This window comes from Barbus barbus, assembly GCF_936440315.1.
Source record: "Barbus barbus genome assembly, chromosome: 22".
Classification (NCBI taxonomy): domain Eukaryota; kingdom Metazoa; phylum Chordata; class Actinopteri; order Cypriniformes; family Cyprinidae; genus Barbus; species Barbus barbus.
The window spans coordinates 9,925,132-9,945,216 of NC_136750.1; the positions used below are offsets into that span (position 1 = coordinate 9,925,132).

A 20,085-nucleotide genomic window follows, 5' to 3' on the forward strand; every position below is an offset into this window, starting at 1 on the left:
CATTGTTCAATGCCGTTTTATTGTTTTTGTGCATACCTTTGCAGGTTGCAGCATGGTGCACCAGATGTCAACGAGATGTTACCTGAATTAAGTGCTAAAAAGAACAATTAGTAACCTTCTTGTGTGATCTGATCAATGGCACTCAATAGTATAAAAGTAAAAGTACAGGGCCTACCCATGGTCAGTTTTTGATTGCTTACAATTCTTGAAACAATTCACTTTTTCTCACAACTATAAACACCATTTAAAACTACAAACCAACTTGTATAAATCTCAGACTTCCATTCAAAATACTGTTACAAAACCCCCCTTATGGGAATCAGGAATCATTTTGCAAGCCAATGTCTATTATAGTTTATAACATAAAGGGGTGCAGATAGAAGTTTCTTTTGTCTTCTGAGAAGAGACTTTCTTTAGACAGTTGTCTCTCAGTTCTGTTAAAAAAAATAAAACCTCGCAAGTAGTTAACTACAAATCTAAAGTTTATTCTCTAAAGTTCTGCTACTGTGTACTGTAATTATACTACATGCAAACAGTAGAACAACCACCCTGTAGGTGATCATGTTGGCCAACGTCTCTGATGTATATAGATATCTTCCCCCTCCTCTTCCTTTTTGTTTCACACCACTAGGATCCATTTTCCAAGTTTAAAGGCAATTTTCTCAATATTTAGATTTTTTACACCCTCAGATTCCAGATTTTCAAATAGTTGTATCTCGCCCAAATATCGTCCTATCCTAAGCTTATTTATTCAGATGTATAAATCTCAATTTCAAAAAAATTGACCCTTATGAAAGTACAAATTGAGGTTCATAAATTTATTTAAACAAAAATTAAAATGGTCAAACAACTTTTCTTAAAAAAAAAAATCTCCATTGCATATAACTACTGATTCGGTGTTGTTTTGTTTTTGTGTTTTCTCCTCTAGACTGGTCAGCATCTCTTACTATTTACATGCCAAGCCACAGCAGTGGTCACGAGTTCAAGTTCAGATATGATTCCATGATACAGTCAACAGTAATACATTTTCAAATATCTGTTTCAGAACATTAAAGCAAACTTCAATCTGTTTTTTTCCCCTACATATTGCAATAAGGCTGAAAAATGACAGATCAATCTAGAGAATTTCTCCTTTATCTGAGAACATGTCAGTAGTCCTGACTTCTGCCCGGCTGGAGGTTTGAGCGCAGTTTATACATGAAGTTCAGAGAGTCCAGCAGAAATGAGCGTGTGGTGTTGATCTCCATTAGCGTAAGATTATCCAGCTAAAGAGATAAAGAGAACGAGAGTTTATCAAACATCTGACATCTCAATCTGACTAAATCACACAAGTTAAAGGGAATTAATAAATGTGAGGGATTTACACCCTGCACGAAGGCTTTGTATGCCTGCTTTTAAACCTAAACTTCGGGAATATTTAATTATGTTCACATTCACATAGAATTATTCTTCTCATACCATGCAGAATTTGAACTATACTCACTACTTACCAGAAAAGGGACAAACAAAAAAAAATCGATTCGTTCATTTTGAATAAATCTTTAATGTGACTCAGGAGTCGTCGTCTCGGGGAGTGATTCGTTCAGTCGCGCATGCACAAGATCCTATAGGTTCTGTACTGGAATCAGTTCACCTCACCTCGGCTCATCTCAGGGTTTTTCGAGTCGTTTGTTCATCACATGACGGGTCTGTCACAAGATGAACGAACGACTCAAACCCGAAGACTTGTTAGATAAGAGGTGAGGTGAGATAATCATAGACTAAAGACTCAGGTAAACAATTAATTAATCTATTCTGTTTCTTATAGCATTATAATGTTGTCTTAGTGTGATTAACGTTTGCATAAGTAGTAGATGTGTTAGGGAAGTAACACGTAACATTTTAATTATATATTGCTAAAATTAATGAAATGACTCAAAGATGTGTTCATTTTGCTGAACGAGGCTAAAGGTCCGAGTCGGTAATATGATCTGAACTTCCCATCACTACACATTTCGCGAGGCAGATGAAGACATTTTGAAATCAAATACATTTCCCATGTTAATACGCTCCACAGCGCCACCCAGTGCGTTTAGTTATACCTACTTATATTTTTTTATGGATTCCCTGCATTTACAGCCAGCAAAGCAACAAGCTGTAAAATTCCAATAGTTTTTGTTTCTCAAATAATAATTACAGAGCGAATATTCAAATACTTGTGCACATCCCTACTGCTGATAATTCATAACATTACACAATTTACACATTTTTTAATCCAGACTACACTTCATACATCAGTCTGTTTAAAAACACGGCTTGTAATTGCAAGCTCCGAAAATACAATGCATTATAATGAAGTATCTAGTAATGCAATGCATTTTTATATTAGTGCAATTCAGAATATATTTGTCGAAGCAGGCATTCATCTTCTTCTGCGAAGGTTGTGCTTATTCATATCAATACATCACAGAGTAGAACATTCCAAAAGCTTTCGTTTTGGCAGACCGCCTTCAATATAAGCTGTTTTTAGATTAATAACACAGTTTTGAGTTCTCAAACTTAAAGGATATTTTTATAGTACAATGACCTCTTATATGTCAACAGATCAAGGGAATTTTGGTTTCTCAGTTCATCACCCCTTTAAAGAAACTACAATCATAAATAGCAATTTCTCATTGCCAAAATATTTTTGAATATAAAAGAAAAATTCATATTCAACATGGAAAAGGCCTGAAAATACATTTTTTATTCTCTTATATTTTTTAATTTTCCATAGCCATGGAAACCCTGCTGCATTCAGAGCACGAGTCCATCAGACACCAATCAGAGTATTTCTGTGGCTCTGAACCATTCATGTCAACAGGTCAGAATAACTAGAAGTTGTGTTTTACCTGTGCGTGAGCCTCCTGCTGGCTGATGAAACTATCTGCAGAAAGTCTTAGTTTGGCCACGCGCGTGTCCCAGATGTCCTTCACTAGGGTTCGGATCTCATCGGCTTTGGGGATGTTATCTGCACAACTGTCACCAAAAAAAACACTATTTCAATATTTCCAAGTAGATGCATAAGTGTGCATGATCCATGTAGTTAGTTTCAATTTCATTATCATGAAAATTGCACACAAAAAAAGAAAAAAATTGGCTTGCTTTTTATAGCAACTTTGTGTATTATAGGAATGTTTCACCATGCTTTCGAAGAACAATCAAAATGCTGTGGACTGTATCTCAAAACACCAAGAACTTATCCTGACATTAATAGATCTTCTAAAGTGTGAAAGAATAAAGAATAATGATTTTCAAAAGTCTGTCATGTTTGTTCAAGCACAATTTTTTTCCTGCTTTTATGCATTTTCTATTGAAAAGGAAAGCTTAGGATTCATACATAAAAGGGCTTGTAGTTTCCTCTGAATAGCCAATGGCCTTTAGTTTACATCCTAGCCAAATAAAGCCATATCTGACACCCGTTTAAGCAAAAAATAGCTGTTGTGTTTTTTAGCCAGTTTTCTCTTTTTGAGAAATTTTAAACATCGCCTAAAAATTATGAAGTCAAGCAAACAAAAAGACAATTAAAAAGCCACAGAACTCTGATTCTGATTGCATGAGGTCTTTTATCTGAACATAATGATGGTGATCTAGTACTCACTGGTTGAGTAATAATTTGGTTAGCTCCATGTAATATGGACTCGGAATGGGAGTGAAAGTGTCTAGTTTTCTCTCCTGTTCACGGATCTCCTCTAGTTTGTCTGGAAATGAAAAGATAATCTGTGTTTAGATGTGGTTTCAGGAAAGATATTATCCCAGCACAGACATGTGATTTGACTCACCGGTGTCCATCCATTCTGGAGGAACTATCCTGCATTTCTGTCTTTGTTTAAGATTGAGGGCCAACCACACAGGAACTTCCACTGGCAGACCCGGGTTAAACGGACCCAAATCTCCCTAAAAGAGGAATTTATACTCATCAAGTCATGCATTTGATGCAGTGATTAATGAGTGACAATTAAAATATTGAAAAATGTTTAATACACTGAGAAGTAGTCTGTGTTTGGTTGCAGACAAAATGTGTCTCAATTAATTACTTGGATTTATCTGTTTATAAGTTTATAAGTATTGATTGACGTTTTGGGGAAACATACTGCTTACTCCATTTTCCCATAAAATGTGTGCTTGCTGTAATTCAATGTGTCAACTGCGTCAGAGATTGACATGTTTAGGATTTAATTTAAGCTAAACATTAACAACCCTGGGCCAGCATTCCCTTTTTTAGATAGAAGTTACTGGATGGTTTTTTCAGCAACCGTTAGATACGAAAATCTGATTTGACAAAATAATCATATTTTCATCATACACGTAGGAAAACTTTAGTTTCTCAGCAGAACCTGCAACATTGTAATGCTTTTCTATAACGTTACGTGTGTGTTTAAACTCTAGCTCTAGAAAGAAATTAAGTTACCAAAGAACGACAGTATTAATAAGTAATTAACTAATACTGAATTAAATACCTAAGTTAGTTAATTTGATAATACATGAGTATTGACAAACGAAACGCAGAATGACACACACAAACTCAGAATAATAACATTTCTGATTAAAAACATACTGTAGCGGTCATATTGACTCACCCCAATCAAATAGATCTTGTCGAGACTGAAGTTCGGGATGATTTTTACCATCTCTTTCTCTGCGAGAAACTCTACCTCCGGTGGATCCATTCTGTTTTCCCGCGTACTCTCAGACGTCAGAGAGACGACAAGCCCGCAACCTTTAGCCAAAAAGCGTAACGGCTAATGCTAACCCAAGCGGCAACAGCAACAACCGCTTCTTCTTCTTCTTCGATTTTATGGCGGGTAGCACCAACATTAAGGTGCATTATCGCCACCTACTGTATTGAAGTGTGGACCAGTTTACCCATTTCATAAAAAAAATCATATTTCATATTCTCGAGATAAATAAACTCTCTAATCCATAAGCAACTATATTTTTAAGCTAATTCATCCATTAATTTTTCATTATTTCTCGTTCATTAGTTTGTTTTTAACAAACACAATACCAATTCCTCTAATCCACAGTGCTCACATAATCCTGTTGGATGTTTATTTATTATTTTTACGGTTTTATTCAGCATAGTATGTCCAACCCTTAATCTTGTCAGAATAGTTTCCTCTTTGATGCTTCTTTTAGTTATCCTCACTACTCCTACTTCTCGTTGTATTTCATAAAGTTGACGTCCTGTATTTCCTGTGTCCCATTATGTTGCCACTCCTTATTGGTATATGCTTTATTGCTTTTGCGTCATATTTACTAAGTGAGATATTCATGATCTCCTCATTTTCCAAAGCCTTTTGCCAACTGTGAGGGGGGTGAATTTTTTTAATAACTCATCCGTTTAAATTATATTAAACCTTAAAGTTTTGCATAATTAAGGGCATGGCCACTTTAGTGACAGGTGGATTGCCGCTCTGCTCCAGCGTGTGAAACTCAGAAAACTGGCTTTAAAGTCGGCATGAAATCAAAAGTGACGATTATTAATTTTTTATATATATTTTTTTTTGATAGAATGCTGTAGTGCTTATTATAAATAACTTATCCGTGCACTTCATTATTATTTTTTTTAATTCATGTGCCCTCATCCTCTTTAATCAAAAATGTTAACCTCCCCTCCCCCTTAAAACGACTCCTCTACTCTTTCGGTCAGGAGTAATGGTGCAAGGCCGGAGCTAGCTAGAGATACAGCTTGACATGAGGTGAGGGGGGAGAAAACAAATTATTCACAGACTATATTCTTATGAGAGTACAGTGTGAGAACAGAAAAAACACCCCAGCAACAAAAAGCACATAGTCAATCAACAACAAAGTCACACGACTGCAACAGGGGAGTAATCCATTTTCCGGCAAGCAGCCATCCGGTCCTGCAGCCATTCTCGGCGCTGGTCGGACCCGCTTGTCAGGCTGGCGGAACAAAGCGGCGAAGGCGAGGGATAGGGGCTAGGAGGTGAATGCATATCTGTGTATGTGTGTGTGTATGTGCCTGTGGAGCCGCTACGCTGGTATTCAAATCAAGTTGTCTCAGTCCGCAGAATGTGATAGCGACACAGCACATTGCTATGGAGACAACCTTGATCAGGACCCAGACAGAGTCAACAATCCGCAGGTGTCTGTAGAAGGGGGTAAGGAATGTGAGAGTGTCACGCTACAGCGCTCTTCCCGGGTGGTTTCCCAGCACGCCTTGTTCGAGGTTGTGCTGTTTTGAGAAAGCCGAAAGAAGATAAGATTGTTTAGTCTTGGTGCGAGTAGCCGTATTCCAATTTTCACGGCACCTCTCATTGTCCATTCTGGTCTCCAAATCCATACATTTTTCTTTTCAAATCCGAAAGCTTCTCTGTGATGGCCTCCATATTGCGGTTAATAGTCTCAGTCTCAGTGCTGACCGCTCTGCCCACTGCTTCAATCATAACGGGCAGCCTAGTGAGGCTTTTGACAGCTGTACCCGTTTCCTGAATTTTACGATAGCCAAATCCAATCAGCAGAAGACCTGTTATCATGGTTCCGAATAGGTAGATATCTTCAATGTCCTCCACGGAAAGAGCTGCCAGACACACGACCCGCCACCTTTCCTATGTGTCCATCGTATATCCAGCTGCGAATGTACCGCTGGGACAATCAGGTTCACCCGAACCTAAACTTCTCGTTGAGAAAATTGTGTCAATTGTATTGAGAGACCAGTTGATCAAATCCATGATTTTTCAGTTTGGAGAGCAGTGCAGAGAGAGTCTCTCAAGTATTAGACAATAGACAATAGACGAGACGAGAGAGCAAAGCAGGGAAGGGAAGGTAAGGGGAGGAGGGGAGAGAAAAAATGTGACCGCCTTCACTGAGAGCCAAACGAGAAAAACTAACAAAATATATCCAACAAGCATGCTCTCTGATTTTATGGATATTGGGAAAGAATGTTCTTTTTGTAACAGCTGTGAGTTTTTATGTCATCTGTTTGTTGATTGCCAGAGTGTACAATCGTTTTGGAAAGATTGTTTTTCTGCTTTTTCAGTTAAAATTAATCTAATGATAACTCTGAATGTGAAATAAATTATTTGTTACTTTGAGAATGATAATAAAAATATTCACAATTTTGTAAATTTTATCATCCTGATTGGCTAATTTTTCATTCATAAATGTAGATTGTCAAAATCTCCTCCTTTATACAAAGTTTTCTCTAACGAACTCACGTTGTTGATGAAGTCTTTTAAAGTTGTGAAAAATGTAAAAGCTACGTCTATTGTAAGATATTACGAATCTGTATTTGGCATCTTGTGAATGTCTTTTTTTTGTTTTATTCTTCAACATCTTTGGAGCTTCTCTTTTTGATGCCTGTTTTTCTGTAATAATGTTGTTTTCATGTTCTTAATTAAAGAAAAGAAGAAAAAAAAACATTAACGAAATCAAATTAAAGTAATTTTAAATGAAAAAAAAAAAAAAACGGGGAAAGCTGATGCTTCACTTTATAGCACTGACACCACACGGAAAATCTATTAGGATATTATGACAACATCACTCTTAGGACATCGCAAACTAATTTGTTTCATGAATATGACTTAACCTGATGGAGGACGTGCTCAAGTCATTCAGGCAGTCTCTTTCACGTTCTCGCTCTCGCTCTCTCTTGTTTTGTGCTGTTGATCGTCGTCGTTATCCCTAATAAATAAATCATTTATTCATGCTTGGGTGTCGGCAGTAAATCCAGTGGCGTGAATTCGCTCTTGGTTACTTGCGTAAACTCGGTTCCCCGAAATGAGGGAACGAGACATTGCTATGGGAAATACATTTTCAGGTTACAGTTGTGAGGATTTGCAGCACGTTTCCGTATTTGTGTTTGGGTTGTGAGGATTTTCAACATGCGTGTTGTCAAACTGATGATGTTTTATTAATTTGCTGGTGTTTTTTCTATTTGCATGTGCTTTCTTAAGTTGCAGTGCATTGAGCTCTCTTGGCCACTGTAAAATCCTCAATCTATATGCTTTCTAACAGCTTGAAATTATTAATACCTTTTCAGAGGCTTCTGGTTTAAAATTAAATATACCTAAATGTGAAATTCTTTGTTGATTTGATAATCTTGAAACCTGTGAATAATATACCTATTAAAGATAATGTAAAATATCTCGGCATCCATATTCCCAAGAAAATCTCTCTTAGGCAAGAAATGAATTTTCTTCCCTAAAATAAAAAAACAAAACTAATATTAACAATTGGCTTCAAAGAGGTTTATCCTTCCTTGGTAGAGTTATTTTAATAAAAGCAGAAAGCCTGTCTAATTTTATATACCCTTCATTTTCATTATTTGTTCATGACAATACATGTAAACAAATTAATAAGTGAAAGTGAAGTGACATACGGCCAAGTATGGTGACCCATACTCGGAATTCGTGCTCTGCATTTAACCCATCCAACATTCACACATACAGCAGTGAACACACACACCGTGAACACACACCCGGAGCAGTGGGCAGCCATTTATGCTGTGGCGCCCGAGGAGCAGTTGGGGGTTCGGTGCCTTGCTCAAGGGCACCTCAGTCGTGGTATTGAGGGTGGAGAGAGCGCTGTACATTCACTCCCCCCACCTACAATCTCTGCCGGCCCGAGACTTAAACCCACAACCTTTGGATTACGAGTCCGACTCTCTAACCATTAGGCCACGACTTCCCCACTCCCCAAACTAATAGTTTATTGTTTAACTTTTTGGAAAAAAAAAATTTTGGAAGAAACAAGTTATCTGTAGTAAGAAAGCTGATGGTTTTGACATGCTTGATTTATTTTATTTTTTACATTAATTATACTTTCCAAGTAAATTGGGTAAAGAATTGTGTCAATTTATCAGATTCTATTTGGTACTTTATCCCACTCAATATCTATAAAAATATGGGAGGTCTTAAAATTTTGATAACTTGTAACTTCTCCCCTTCAAAACTCACCATAAAACTTTCTAAATTCCATGAACAGGCACTTTGGGCATGGAAGCTTTTTTTCCCACAATTTCTCCCCGCATAAAGTGAAGCTATGGAACAACGAGAGTATTGTTGTAAAGAACAAGTTGATTTTTCTTAAGAAATTGGCATGAAAAAGGTATTAAGTGAAAAGTAACGGCTCTAGTACCGAGCCTTGAGGTACTCCATACTGCACTTGATCGATATACCTTTTCATTCACTGCTACGAATTGATGGCGGTCAGATAAGTACGATTTGAACCATGCTAATGCACTTCCACTAATGCCAACAAAGTTTTCTAGTCTAGTCTAGTAATACTAACGAGTCACATGACACCGTGGAGAGAAAATGGCTAATTGGGCCCAATTTAGACATTTTCACTTAGGAGTGTACTCATTTTGTGTGTTGAATTATTTTGAGGGGACAGCAAATTTACACTGTTATACAAGCTGTACACTCACTACTTTACATTGTAGCAAAGTGTCATTTCTTCAGTGTTGTCACATGAAAATATTTACAAAAATGTGAGGGGTGTACTTCTGTGAGATACTATATATATATATATATATATATATATATATATATATACACACACACACAGTATATAATTTATTTTTTGCCGTTATTGTATGTGTAATATCTATTTGCCAAGCAAGAGCATATAACAATTTTTAGAGAAAGCTTATAACTAGCATATTTTGAGGCAAATAAAAAACTAGTATTCGACAAAATCATAAAGACAGAGCAGTTTTGTTTTGTTTTTCTCCCCCAAGTGTGTACACAAATTTGAGGTTAATGGTCTGCAGGTAGTTGTTTCAGAATGACCTTTACTAGGTTTCTTTAATAGAATGTTTCCATGATGTGATAGTGTGCCACTAATTATACTGATCACCACCTAATGCTGACTGATATATGACTCTCCATGTACTCTTTCTTACAAAATCCTCAGAAGCTATAGTAAGAACAAGCACATATTTTCTTCCTCGTACTACATTCAGTCTTATACCACCGATGATGAGTGTGTTGTAGGTCTGTGTTTTATTGGTTTTCTTCTCCCCTCTTCCCACTCCCCACAATCCCACTTTTCCACAGTTTTACACGCCCATTTCTGGAGTCTTTTTCAGCTCAAATGTGTGAAAGACCAGTGCTGAAACGGGGTGGGGGGGGGGGGGGGGGGGGTGGGGGTTATTTCATAACATACTATTCCCAATTATTCCACTTTTTCTTCAATTATATTGACATTCATTGAAAGCATTTTCCCATAGGGTATTATGGGCATTAAAATCACCACACTATAGTGCCTTATCATTAGATCCTACATTTTCAAATATATATTTTTTGCAGCACTGATAAACGCTCCCTTTTCATTCTGTTTCTTACATATTGAAATTGCTTAGCTTGAATCTCATTTGCCACTGTAATGTTATTCTTATCCTCTTCTTTAGACATTTTTATTGGTACTCCCCATCTGACACATTTAACTTTTCCCCATCAATTTCAACCTTGTGAAACTATCTTATGGATGTATCAGTAACACTTTATTTTAAGGTCCAATTCTCACTATTAACTAGTTGTTTATTACTTGCATTTTGGCTGTTTATGTAAGCAATAAGGTACGAGAGGCCTTGCTTTATTGTGAACCACTTCAGCCGTGACTTATTCACAATACAGCACGGCCTCGAATACCTTATTGCTTTTATAAAACGGTTACCACACAATAAAATAAATAACTAAATTGTGTATTGATGTTACTTTAAGCAAGTTCATTAAATGCAGTCCTTCCACTAAAAATAGTTCCTGACAGCAACAGTAAATGGAAAGAGAATTTTCTAGTGTAACATGCCTCATCCTTTGAGCTAAAACAAAAACAGAGAATAGGAATTATTCTTATCGGTCTGTTTCAGTCTTAGTTTAAAAGACCGATTTGTGGCACAGCCCGAGTTTGTGCACCCGCTTCGAATGATATCACTCGATTGAATGGGTGTTATCAGTGGTTATCAGGTCATAGATATGGGCCAGAAGGGATGGACATGGACATACAAATTCAGAACCGTTGGGTGAAGCAGTCATAGCTGTGCTGTATTGTGAAAAAAACACAGCTGCTGACCAATCAGAATCAAGGACTGGAACTAACCGTTTTATAATAGTACTTATAAAGCACAGATTATGTCTTATTCTGTCTTGTTCTACATCCTTAATCCCCAATACCTAAAATTAAAAACTATCTTACTATTAATAAGCAGCAAATTAGGAGTTTATTGTGGTGAAGTCTTAGTTAACAGTGAATACAAGTTCCCTATTTTATAGTGTTACCAATGTAACAAATCAGTTACCTCATGTTCAGTGCTGGGCAAATTGCAATGAAATTGCAGTCCCTTACTGATTACAAACTGCATAACGAAAATTGTACTTAATCTATTCAGTTACATATTTTAGGTCATATAATCTGACTGCTTCTTGATTAGCTACTTTTTGACCCAACTTGTTTATCACATAGATTTGAATAGAACTATTCTGTACCATATTGATTTAAAAATATCAAAAGGAAGAAAATACATTCTATTCTTTCTTAACATTTAACATTAGGGTTTCCCAAACCAGGGGTTGTGAAGGAACAGCAGAGGGTTCAGTTGATGAAAAGCTAATAATTAACTTATTCATAACAATGTTAAAATAATAAATACTTAACATAAATGAATAAATACATATGTAAATAAATAAAAATAAATAATAAAAACAATTAAAATAAGACGCATGAGCACTAAAAAAGTTGGAATATTTTATTTACCTTAAAGTCATATAACCATCATAGAACCGTGAACATGCAAACATGTTAAATTATTGAAAATTTAACCTAAAATTTAATTGGTATTTAAAGTAACCATTTTAATTCAAAGGGGTTCCAGATTTTGTTTTGGCAACACTATTTTAAGGTGTCCTTGTTACACATTATATGTACTTACTATTATAATAACAATAAATTATGCATAATTACATGCAAGTAACCCTAAGCCAAACCATACAGTAAGTACATGTAGTTATTTAATATTACTCAGTACTTAAATGCATAGTTATACTGTAACAAGGACACCTTAAAATAATGTGTAACCATTTATTTTGTCAAGATTTCTAAAATCAACAATAAGTGAAGGTCACTGGATATGATAAACACATAGTATTTCACAGCTATCTGATTATGAGTGTTATTTAATATAATGTAATTATAAGTACTTAATTTATGGAATCTGATGTAATCCAGATGACACATAATCAGTTAATTCTCAGCTCTGCTTCATGCAGGTAGTTCATAACTTTAACTGACAGTTAACCTTCCTCAAACTCAATGTAATATGTTTTGATTTAATTTTCAATCATAAAATCTATTGTTGAAAAAGAAAAACCGGTTGTGTGCTATCTTTCTTCAAAAATGCAATGCAATGACATTAAAAGCATTTTTAAGCAATATATGTCTGCCCAGATACTTTGGGGGGCACCGTATACTGCTTTCATATATTGTTTCCCTATTTGATAGAGTGTTTCAATTATATTACGCTACTGCACTAGAATCAGCTGAACTCTCTAAGAAATTTGTTTAAAATTAGTTGGAAAAACAAATCAAGTTTTTTATTTTTATTTTAAACTTTACAATCATAAAGACCTCATACCTAAGGTCTGGTCCTTTATTTACTGAAAAATCTGAGCCATTTTCTTTTTTTTTTCACCATTAAAAGATTGTTATTGTTCTGCTGGAAAAAGCAGCAATTTATCTTATAAATCAATATATTAATTTCTACACTGAAATTAAATATTTTCTTTTAAGCAATTTAAGTAAATAACCATACCTATAATTTAAACTAAAGATTCTTAACAAAAAAGGGTGAAAATTACCATATTTAACAATTAGTTAAGTTTAAATAAGACTAGTCTGATAGCATCCAAAATTGTACACGAGTCTTATACAAACCATCGCATAGAAACAGGTATAAAACCTATTTGACATTGGATTCCTGGAGTGACCTCAGTGTTTTCAAACATGAGGATGCAGCACTTACAATGTTCCATTTACTCTTCCGCAAATCTTTCTGCTCAGTGAGAGAGCATGTCACTAACAGTACTGAATACAGGTCAGAAATGCATTCCATTTAAGCACTGATGGTTTGGCTAGGTGGACAGGATCTCTGGATGGTCTCAGCATAGATGTAAGACAGATTTATTGATCTCGGGGTTGGTCCAGTCATTTCGTAAGTCATCCAGATGGTTGTCAAAGTCTACGAGACTCTCGTATGATTTGCTTTCTAGAAGAGCTGCTGTGATCTTCTGTGCCTCTATCCAATCCTCAAAGCAGTCACTGCAATTTAAGAAAAGTTAGACAAAACATTGAACTTCTGTTTTTAGCTTTTCTGCCTTTTAATAGTCTTATTACGTGCATTACAATATCATTAGATCTCCATTGTTACGTAATTATTTTATGAGTTCATATACAGTATGTCAGTAATGAAGTGTCAACAATGGGGCACCCGCTCATATTACATGGACTCAGAGAGATGTATTTTTCTAATGTATGTAAATGTATTCTTTGTTTTTTTGTGCGCGTGCATCTGAAATTATATATTTAAAGGAGACCTATTATGCCCCTTTTTACAAGATGTAAAAAGTCTCTGATGTCCCCAGAGCGTATATGTGAAGTTTTAGCTCAAAATACCCCACAGATACATTTTTATAGCTTGTTAAAATTGCCACTTTTAGGGTATTTTTTCCGGGATATTTCCTTCGAAAATGAAATTTAACCACAGTGTCCTCAGCTCAGATGGGGGAGATTATGGCGACTCCTATGTTCATTAGTGCATCCCAAAACACAACACTTGTAAAGCCTCTTTGGTGCTGACATTGTATATAACTCCAATAATAGCAGACCGCAGCTTCTCACTCAGGGCTATATCTATGCTTATAGGGCAGCGTCACAAATGGGCGGGACTTTTTCCCTTCGGTGACGTGAACAGAGGGAGAATCTAAAACAGCTCGTTCTGAGAGACCGTTTATGATTTATTGGTTTTGTACAAAAATGAGTTGGTGGATTTTTAACATTATAGGCTGGTTGTTTTCACACACTGCGGCCACACAACGGTGTTCAAACAGCTTATAAAAGTGATTTTTTCATAATAGGTCCCCTTTAAGGAAATTGTATATTTATATTAACTTTTTATTTTGGGGTATCCCTTTACCAATGTTATTAGACATGAACAAATAAAAGTCTTTTAAAGGGGACATTAGATGCAAAATTCACTTTTACATGGTGTTCGAACAATTGTGTGTTGGCAGCGTGTGTACACAACCACCCTATAATGATAAAAATCCACCCAGTGCTTTTTTTAAATCCCCACAAATAAGCACTTTCTGGACAAACACCATTAAAAACCAACACAAATTAGAATTTTATTCGGTACACCATGGCAAACTACCTGAGCACAGTGACTGATGTCAAACTCGGGAAAACATTGATGATGTACAGACTCAGCGAGCACAGTCTGGCCGGCACAGACAGATGTGGAGAGACTCTGCTCGCACTGCAGTCTGGGAGTGACAGAGGCTGAGCTGTTGGGGGTTCGGTGCCTTGCTCAAGGGCACCTCAGTCGTGGTATTGAGGGTGGAGAGAGCGCTGGACATTCACTCCCCCACCTACATTTCCTGCCGGCCGGAGACTCGAACCCACAACCTTCGGATTACAAGTCCGACTCTCTAACCATTAGGCCACGACTTCCCTTCCTCACAAAATATCAAAACATTAGAAACCACTACTACTCCAAATTTAATCAAATATTTCCCCAATTTACCATTTACAGTCCAACCAAAAAACTTGGTTTCATTCTTGGCAAAAAAGTCAAATGTGCAAATTAGGGATGCGTCGATCCAATATTCGGTATCGGTAATGGCTCCGATACTGGCATTTTCTGTCGGATCGGGTATCGGTTAGACGAGACCGATCCAAATCCGATACTGTGCGTATACTATTGTGTTATTGTTAAGCCCCACGAAAGCACAAAAACATCATAAAGCACTATAAAGTCAAAGTCCAAGTGTTCTGAAGCCGTTCCATAGTTTAATGCGTGGTACAGATGAATATTTAAAGTCATTAAATTCAAGTTGACTTAAGCGCTTCTCTCCACTGCGGCTGTCTGTCATCCTCCAATCAGTGTTCAAACTGTGTGTCACGTTCGGTTACGACAGTCAAGACGATGAAAAACTCCTGGTTCAATAACTGGTACATAACTGGTTCAATCCTCAGTGAGGTTTGCCTGTAGATAACTCAGAACTGAACCCTTCACAGGGCTCGCAAAATCGCTAGCCTGATGTCCCGGGGCTATTGCGTTTTCCAGTCGGGCTACCAAAATATATCACTGCGCTGCCCGACAGGCTACCTTAAATACAGGGTTCCCACGCAATGTTTCCTTTAAGCGGAGCACGCGTGCGACCGTGCAGAAGAAATAATGTGCCTCGCACACACAAAAATGAGTTAGGAAGCCATTTGATTGAATGTTGCCAGTAAAAGGGAAATAATAGCAATGCTCGGGCAAACCGCTATAGAGCTGATGTCACGACAGAGTTCGAACCGGCTTCATAGAAAGAACGATATGCACCAAATGAGTCGCTGTAGAAACTGAATACTTCAATGGTTGCGGTGCGCTCAGCATGAGAGACAATGCAAACGCAATGACATGTGAAATAAAACGTGCTCATGTATTAAAGAAAAGTGGCTTGATTAAGTGCTGGAACTAACGAAGGATGGGCAAAGAATGGTAACAAAACTCTGAAACATGTACTGTCACACACAAGAGTATTGTACAAACTGTACTTCATCATGATGTTTAGACAGCTATAGAAGAATTCATGTTCACGTTTTTTTTTTTATATTTAACTTACAGATCTCAGCTTAAGTTTTCCTTCAGCTTCTATTCTATTCTGTTCTATCAGTTTAAATAGTTTGTTTTGATAATATATTATGTTAGGCCTATATTATGGACTCAAAAACAAGGTCAATTATTTATCAGATTTTTGACTTCGAGTATATTGCTCATCAAGGCTGTATTTATTTCAAAAATACAGAAAAAAACTGATATAGTGAAATATTATTGCAATTTCTAATATAGGTTTCCTATTTTAATACCTATACTTTAAAATAGTATTTATTCCTGTGATCAAAGCTGAATTTTCAGCATCATTACTCCAGTCTTCAGTGTCACATGATCCTTCAGAAATCATTCTAATATGCTGATTTATTATCAGTGTTGAAACTGTTGTGCTGCTTCATATTTTTTTGAAACCTGTGTTTTTTTTCTTTGATTCTTTGATTAATAAAAAGTTTAAAAGAACAGCATTTATTCAAAATAAATATTTTCTAACAACAGTAGTCTTTACTATCAGTTTCATCAATTTAACACATCCTTGCTGAATAAAGGTTTATTTAACTTTCTTTAAACTTTAAAATATCTTTAAAAAAAGAAAGACCCCAAAATTTAGAAAATGTTTATATTGTAACACAAAATCTCTATTTTGACTAAACACTGTTCTTTTTAACTTTTTGTATTTTAAAAATAATCACAGGTCCCAAAAAATACAGTATATATATATAAAAAAAGCAGTACAACTGTTTCCAACATTGATTAAAAATCAGTATATTAGAATGATTTCTAAAGGATCATGTGACACTGAAAATACTGCTTTGCTTCACAGGAATTAATTTATTAAGTATATTAAAATAGAAAACTTTTATTTTAAATGGCAATAATATTTTATGAAATAATATTCAGTATTTTTTATCAAATAGATACAGCCTTGATGAGCATAAGAAACTTCTTTAAAAAACTGTATTGATCCAAACTTTTGAACTGCAGTGTATTGTACAGTAAAAATGTTTTCTCAGGTAACCTAAAAATGTACATCATTTAGTTACATCAAGGGTCAAATCAAATATAAATGGCTCATTAAAGAAAAAAAGTTACAGGCTTTTTTATTTAGAAATTTTGCAAGCCCTGCTTGAGAGCGAAGCCTGCTGCCAAACAAAGTTCAGGACCAGAGTGGTCCTGACTCCTGACTGAACTAATGTTAATGATCTATAAGTATTTTTTTTATGACTTAATGATCTGTAAGCGTTTGCAAAAAACTATATAAAACTACATTGACAGTACAGTACACATCAACTGATTCAATGCATTTATTGCCATTTTAATGAAATGGAACAAACAAACCAAAAAAAACAAAAAAAACAGGAGAAATATCTGGCTTAATACATTTATTTTATGACTCCATCTGGTGGTTAACCTTAGCATTACAGCATTCATCTGTCAGCTGAGCTGTCTGACAGTTTTTCATTTTCTGTCACTCCCCTGAGGATTTTAAATTTATGAAACTAAACATGTTTCTTACAAATGACTTGTTTTCCATATGTAAAACGTTTTGAAGAGTTTGGATAATGCACTTTAAAGATATAAGAAAATTACTGCCATCTTTTTTTACTGTAAATCACAATTGCAACAAAGTTCAAGATATCCAAAATCTGTTCGCAATTTAGCATCTTCAGTATCATGGCATCATGTAGACAAAGTCTGGTGTGAACTGCATGATTCTGCTAAGAGCAGTATGAATTAATTTACAGTCTGATTTTTCCAAAAATCCAAATTTTTCCAAACCAAAATAGCTGACTTCCTGTTGGCCATAGCTAATGACTGTAAAATAGAAAGTTGTCCGGCTTTATGAGAACAATATATGTACAGAGTTTGTTAACTGTAGGAAAAACTAACCCCCCCACTTTTGTCAAAAGGTGGTGCTATAGAACGCCTCCTCCACGCCAATTTATGAGCTTTTGCCAGTGTCTATTGTCAATGCTGATGTGTGTGTCGAGTTTCATGAAATTCTAACCATGTTAAGTACCTCAAAAACACCAGAAAAGAATATTCAAGTTTGACGCATTGCCATGGCAACAGCATTTAAGATATCAAGGATCCCTTCACAGCTTTACATTTGCTGTGTTTTTACATTATTCTGATGAAGTTTGAAGTAAACCAGGTAAATATAAGAGGATGCTCTCATAGCATTTTAAAAAGTAACACTTCCTGCTGCCAGTTGGTGGCGCTTTATTTTTAGCTCATAATAATCACATCTCGGCATTGTATAATGAACAAACTGCTGAAGTTTAATCAAAATCAGACAAAGGCCCAGTTTACACTTGGTATTAAGACGCGTTTTAGTCAATTGGATCACAAGTGGACAATGGAGACAAATAAACGGTTACACCTGGAGTTTTAATCCGTCTCTTCTGTCCACTTGAGACCACATATAGAGGTGTGTTATTGAGTCAGCACATCATCAAAATCTCACTCAGGGTGGCAACCAAAGTTAGCAACCCTATGCCAAACAGTTGCAACAACACTTTTTTTTCTTTAAGATGTTACTGAAAAATAAAACCACTTCACCAAACAAATATATTTTTTTTCTATTTTATTCCCACAAGTGCACATTTATAATTACCACAATTTTTTTTTATAAAGAATAAAGAATATGAACAAACAGTCTGTGTAAATTAGTCAATGTAATAAATGAAATGTATCATCAGTGTCCAGTCTTTAGATGAACTGAAGTGATGATGGTGATGAGATGAGTATAAATTCACAAGGCTATTTGAGAGCGATGCAATGCTATAATCCAATAAGTGAGAAGTGAAGATAGTCAATGGTGTTCAGTGACTCATTAACCTTGACGCCGCGCTGATTCAAGCCATGCGCCATAGCCTCACTACAGCGTGGGTGATACCATAGACTGTAAAAAAAAATGGACGTAGTGTCCGTGACGTCACTCGTAGGTTTCTGAAGAGCGTTTTTGAAGCCTAAAGTGGGCGGAGCCGACCGCCGCCATCTTGGCAACGCGTCACCGCGCGTCACTCCCGGATGATCCAAAATGGGCAATGAGGCGGGACGTGGGTGGAACTGAGGTGCCTGGTTGTCTGTATATAGTATGCTTTATTAATCATGTTCTCACTGAGTTTCGTCTTTTAAAAACAGTTTTAATCGGTTTTAATTCTTTAAGCCACAGAGTTTGTATTATAGCCTAACAGTTTTCTATTGGAGGAAAACGCTTAACCAGTAACGTCAATTACAGGCCTAACGTTACAGCCAATCACAGTCTGTCGGATTCTGGAGTGTAGTTATGTTTTAAATAAAATTATAAAGAATAAATAAATTAATAAATAAAATTACATTACAATATCACTCACCGGAAAAAATGGAGCTTAGACTTGGACGGTCTGTTAGTACAATTAATCGCACAACAAGCCATTTTATTAGATAATTTTAAGAAATAATAACGAAAAAAGCCATAGACTGTATAAAACAAAAGCAGAAACACGGCAGAGATGCCAAGTTCAGCGGCTGAGTTAACGTGACGGCTAACAGACAGCAGATAGAGACAGCAACGTCAATCAACCTGTCACTCAAGTGGCCACGCCCTTAATTATGCAGAAGTTTAAGGCTTAATATAATTTAAATGGATGAGTTATAAAAAAATTCACCCCCCTCACAGTTGTCACGAAGGGCAAAATTAGCTATATAGACCAAAATAAATTTTTGTACCAGGCTGTAAACATGTATTTTTCTACTGTAAAGTTGGGCATTTTAACATGGAGAGTCAATGTGATTGACTCCCTTTTGGAGCCAGCCTCCAGCGGCTAGTCGATGAATTGCAGTTTTAATCACTTCCGTGTTGGTTTCACTAGAGGGAGCGGGAGGTTGCCGCTTGGGTGATACACAGATTCCTACTTCCGCTTCCCGGAGATGTGCAGTGAATCCAAACGGTGCACACACAGTGAAGTAAACAACCAGAGAAGTATAGTGATTAGGGATGTCGTGATTTGTCGATTTGATTCGTCTAGTCGATTTTTAAAAATCATCGGCTTCACTTTGCTCGCGTCGACTAACCGGCAAAATACCGGAAGTGGCGCATTTCACGGACGAGAATCCATAAAACACATTATTAGACTATTTTCCAAGGCTGCATGATATATTAAACCCATTTAAAAAGCATTAAGCATAACTGTGAATTCACAAACGCTATGATTTAATTAATTATATGCGATGCAGTTCTAACA

The 20,085-nt window shown here is 36.2% G+C and overlaps 2 protein-coding genes across 5 annotated transcripts in view; both read right to left on the reverse strand.

Moving 5' to 3' along the window:
- On the reverse strand, window positions 1–4,821 carry LOC306888558 (DNA replication complex GINS protein PSF2-like). Its single transcript, XM_079446935.1, has 5 exons — window positions 4,599–4,821; window positions 3,801–3,915; window positions 3,620–3,719; window positions 2,871–2,997; window positions 1–1,265 (listed from the first exon to the last, which is right to left on the reverse strand). Exons 1-5 carry the CDS (start codon window positions 4,686–4,688, stop codon window positions 1,149–1,151), a joined length of 549 nt encoding a protein of 182 aa, XP_079303061.1. The 5' UTR covers window positions 4,689–4,821; the 3' UTR covers window positions 1–1,148.
- Window positions 4,822–11,710: 6,889 nt separating this feature from the next.
- Window positions 11,711–20,085, reverse strand: part of LOC306888266 (ER membrane protein complex subunit 8-like) — a 28,104-nt gene continuing 19,729 nt past the window's right edge. The window contains exons 6-7 of one of the 4 annotated variants that reach the window (XR_013785729.1): window positions 12,061–13,299; window positions 11,711–11,889 (exon numbers count right to left, since the gene is read on the reverse strand). Coding sequence is in view for 2 of the 4 variants with exons in the window: in XM_079446459.1 (XP_079302585.1) it covers window positions 13,140–13,299 (160 nt within the window). In the remaining 2 variants the exon portion in view is untranslated. Of the gene's footprint in view, window positions 13,300–20,085 lie in introns of all 4 variants that reach the window. The other 3 variants (XR_013785730.1, XM_079446459.1, XM_079446458.1) reach the window with 3 other exon arrangements.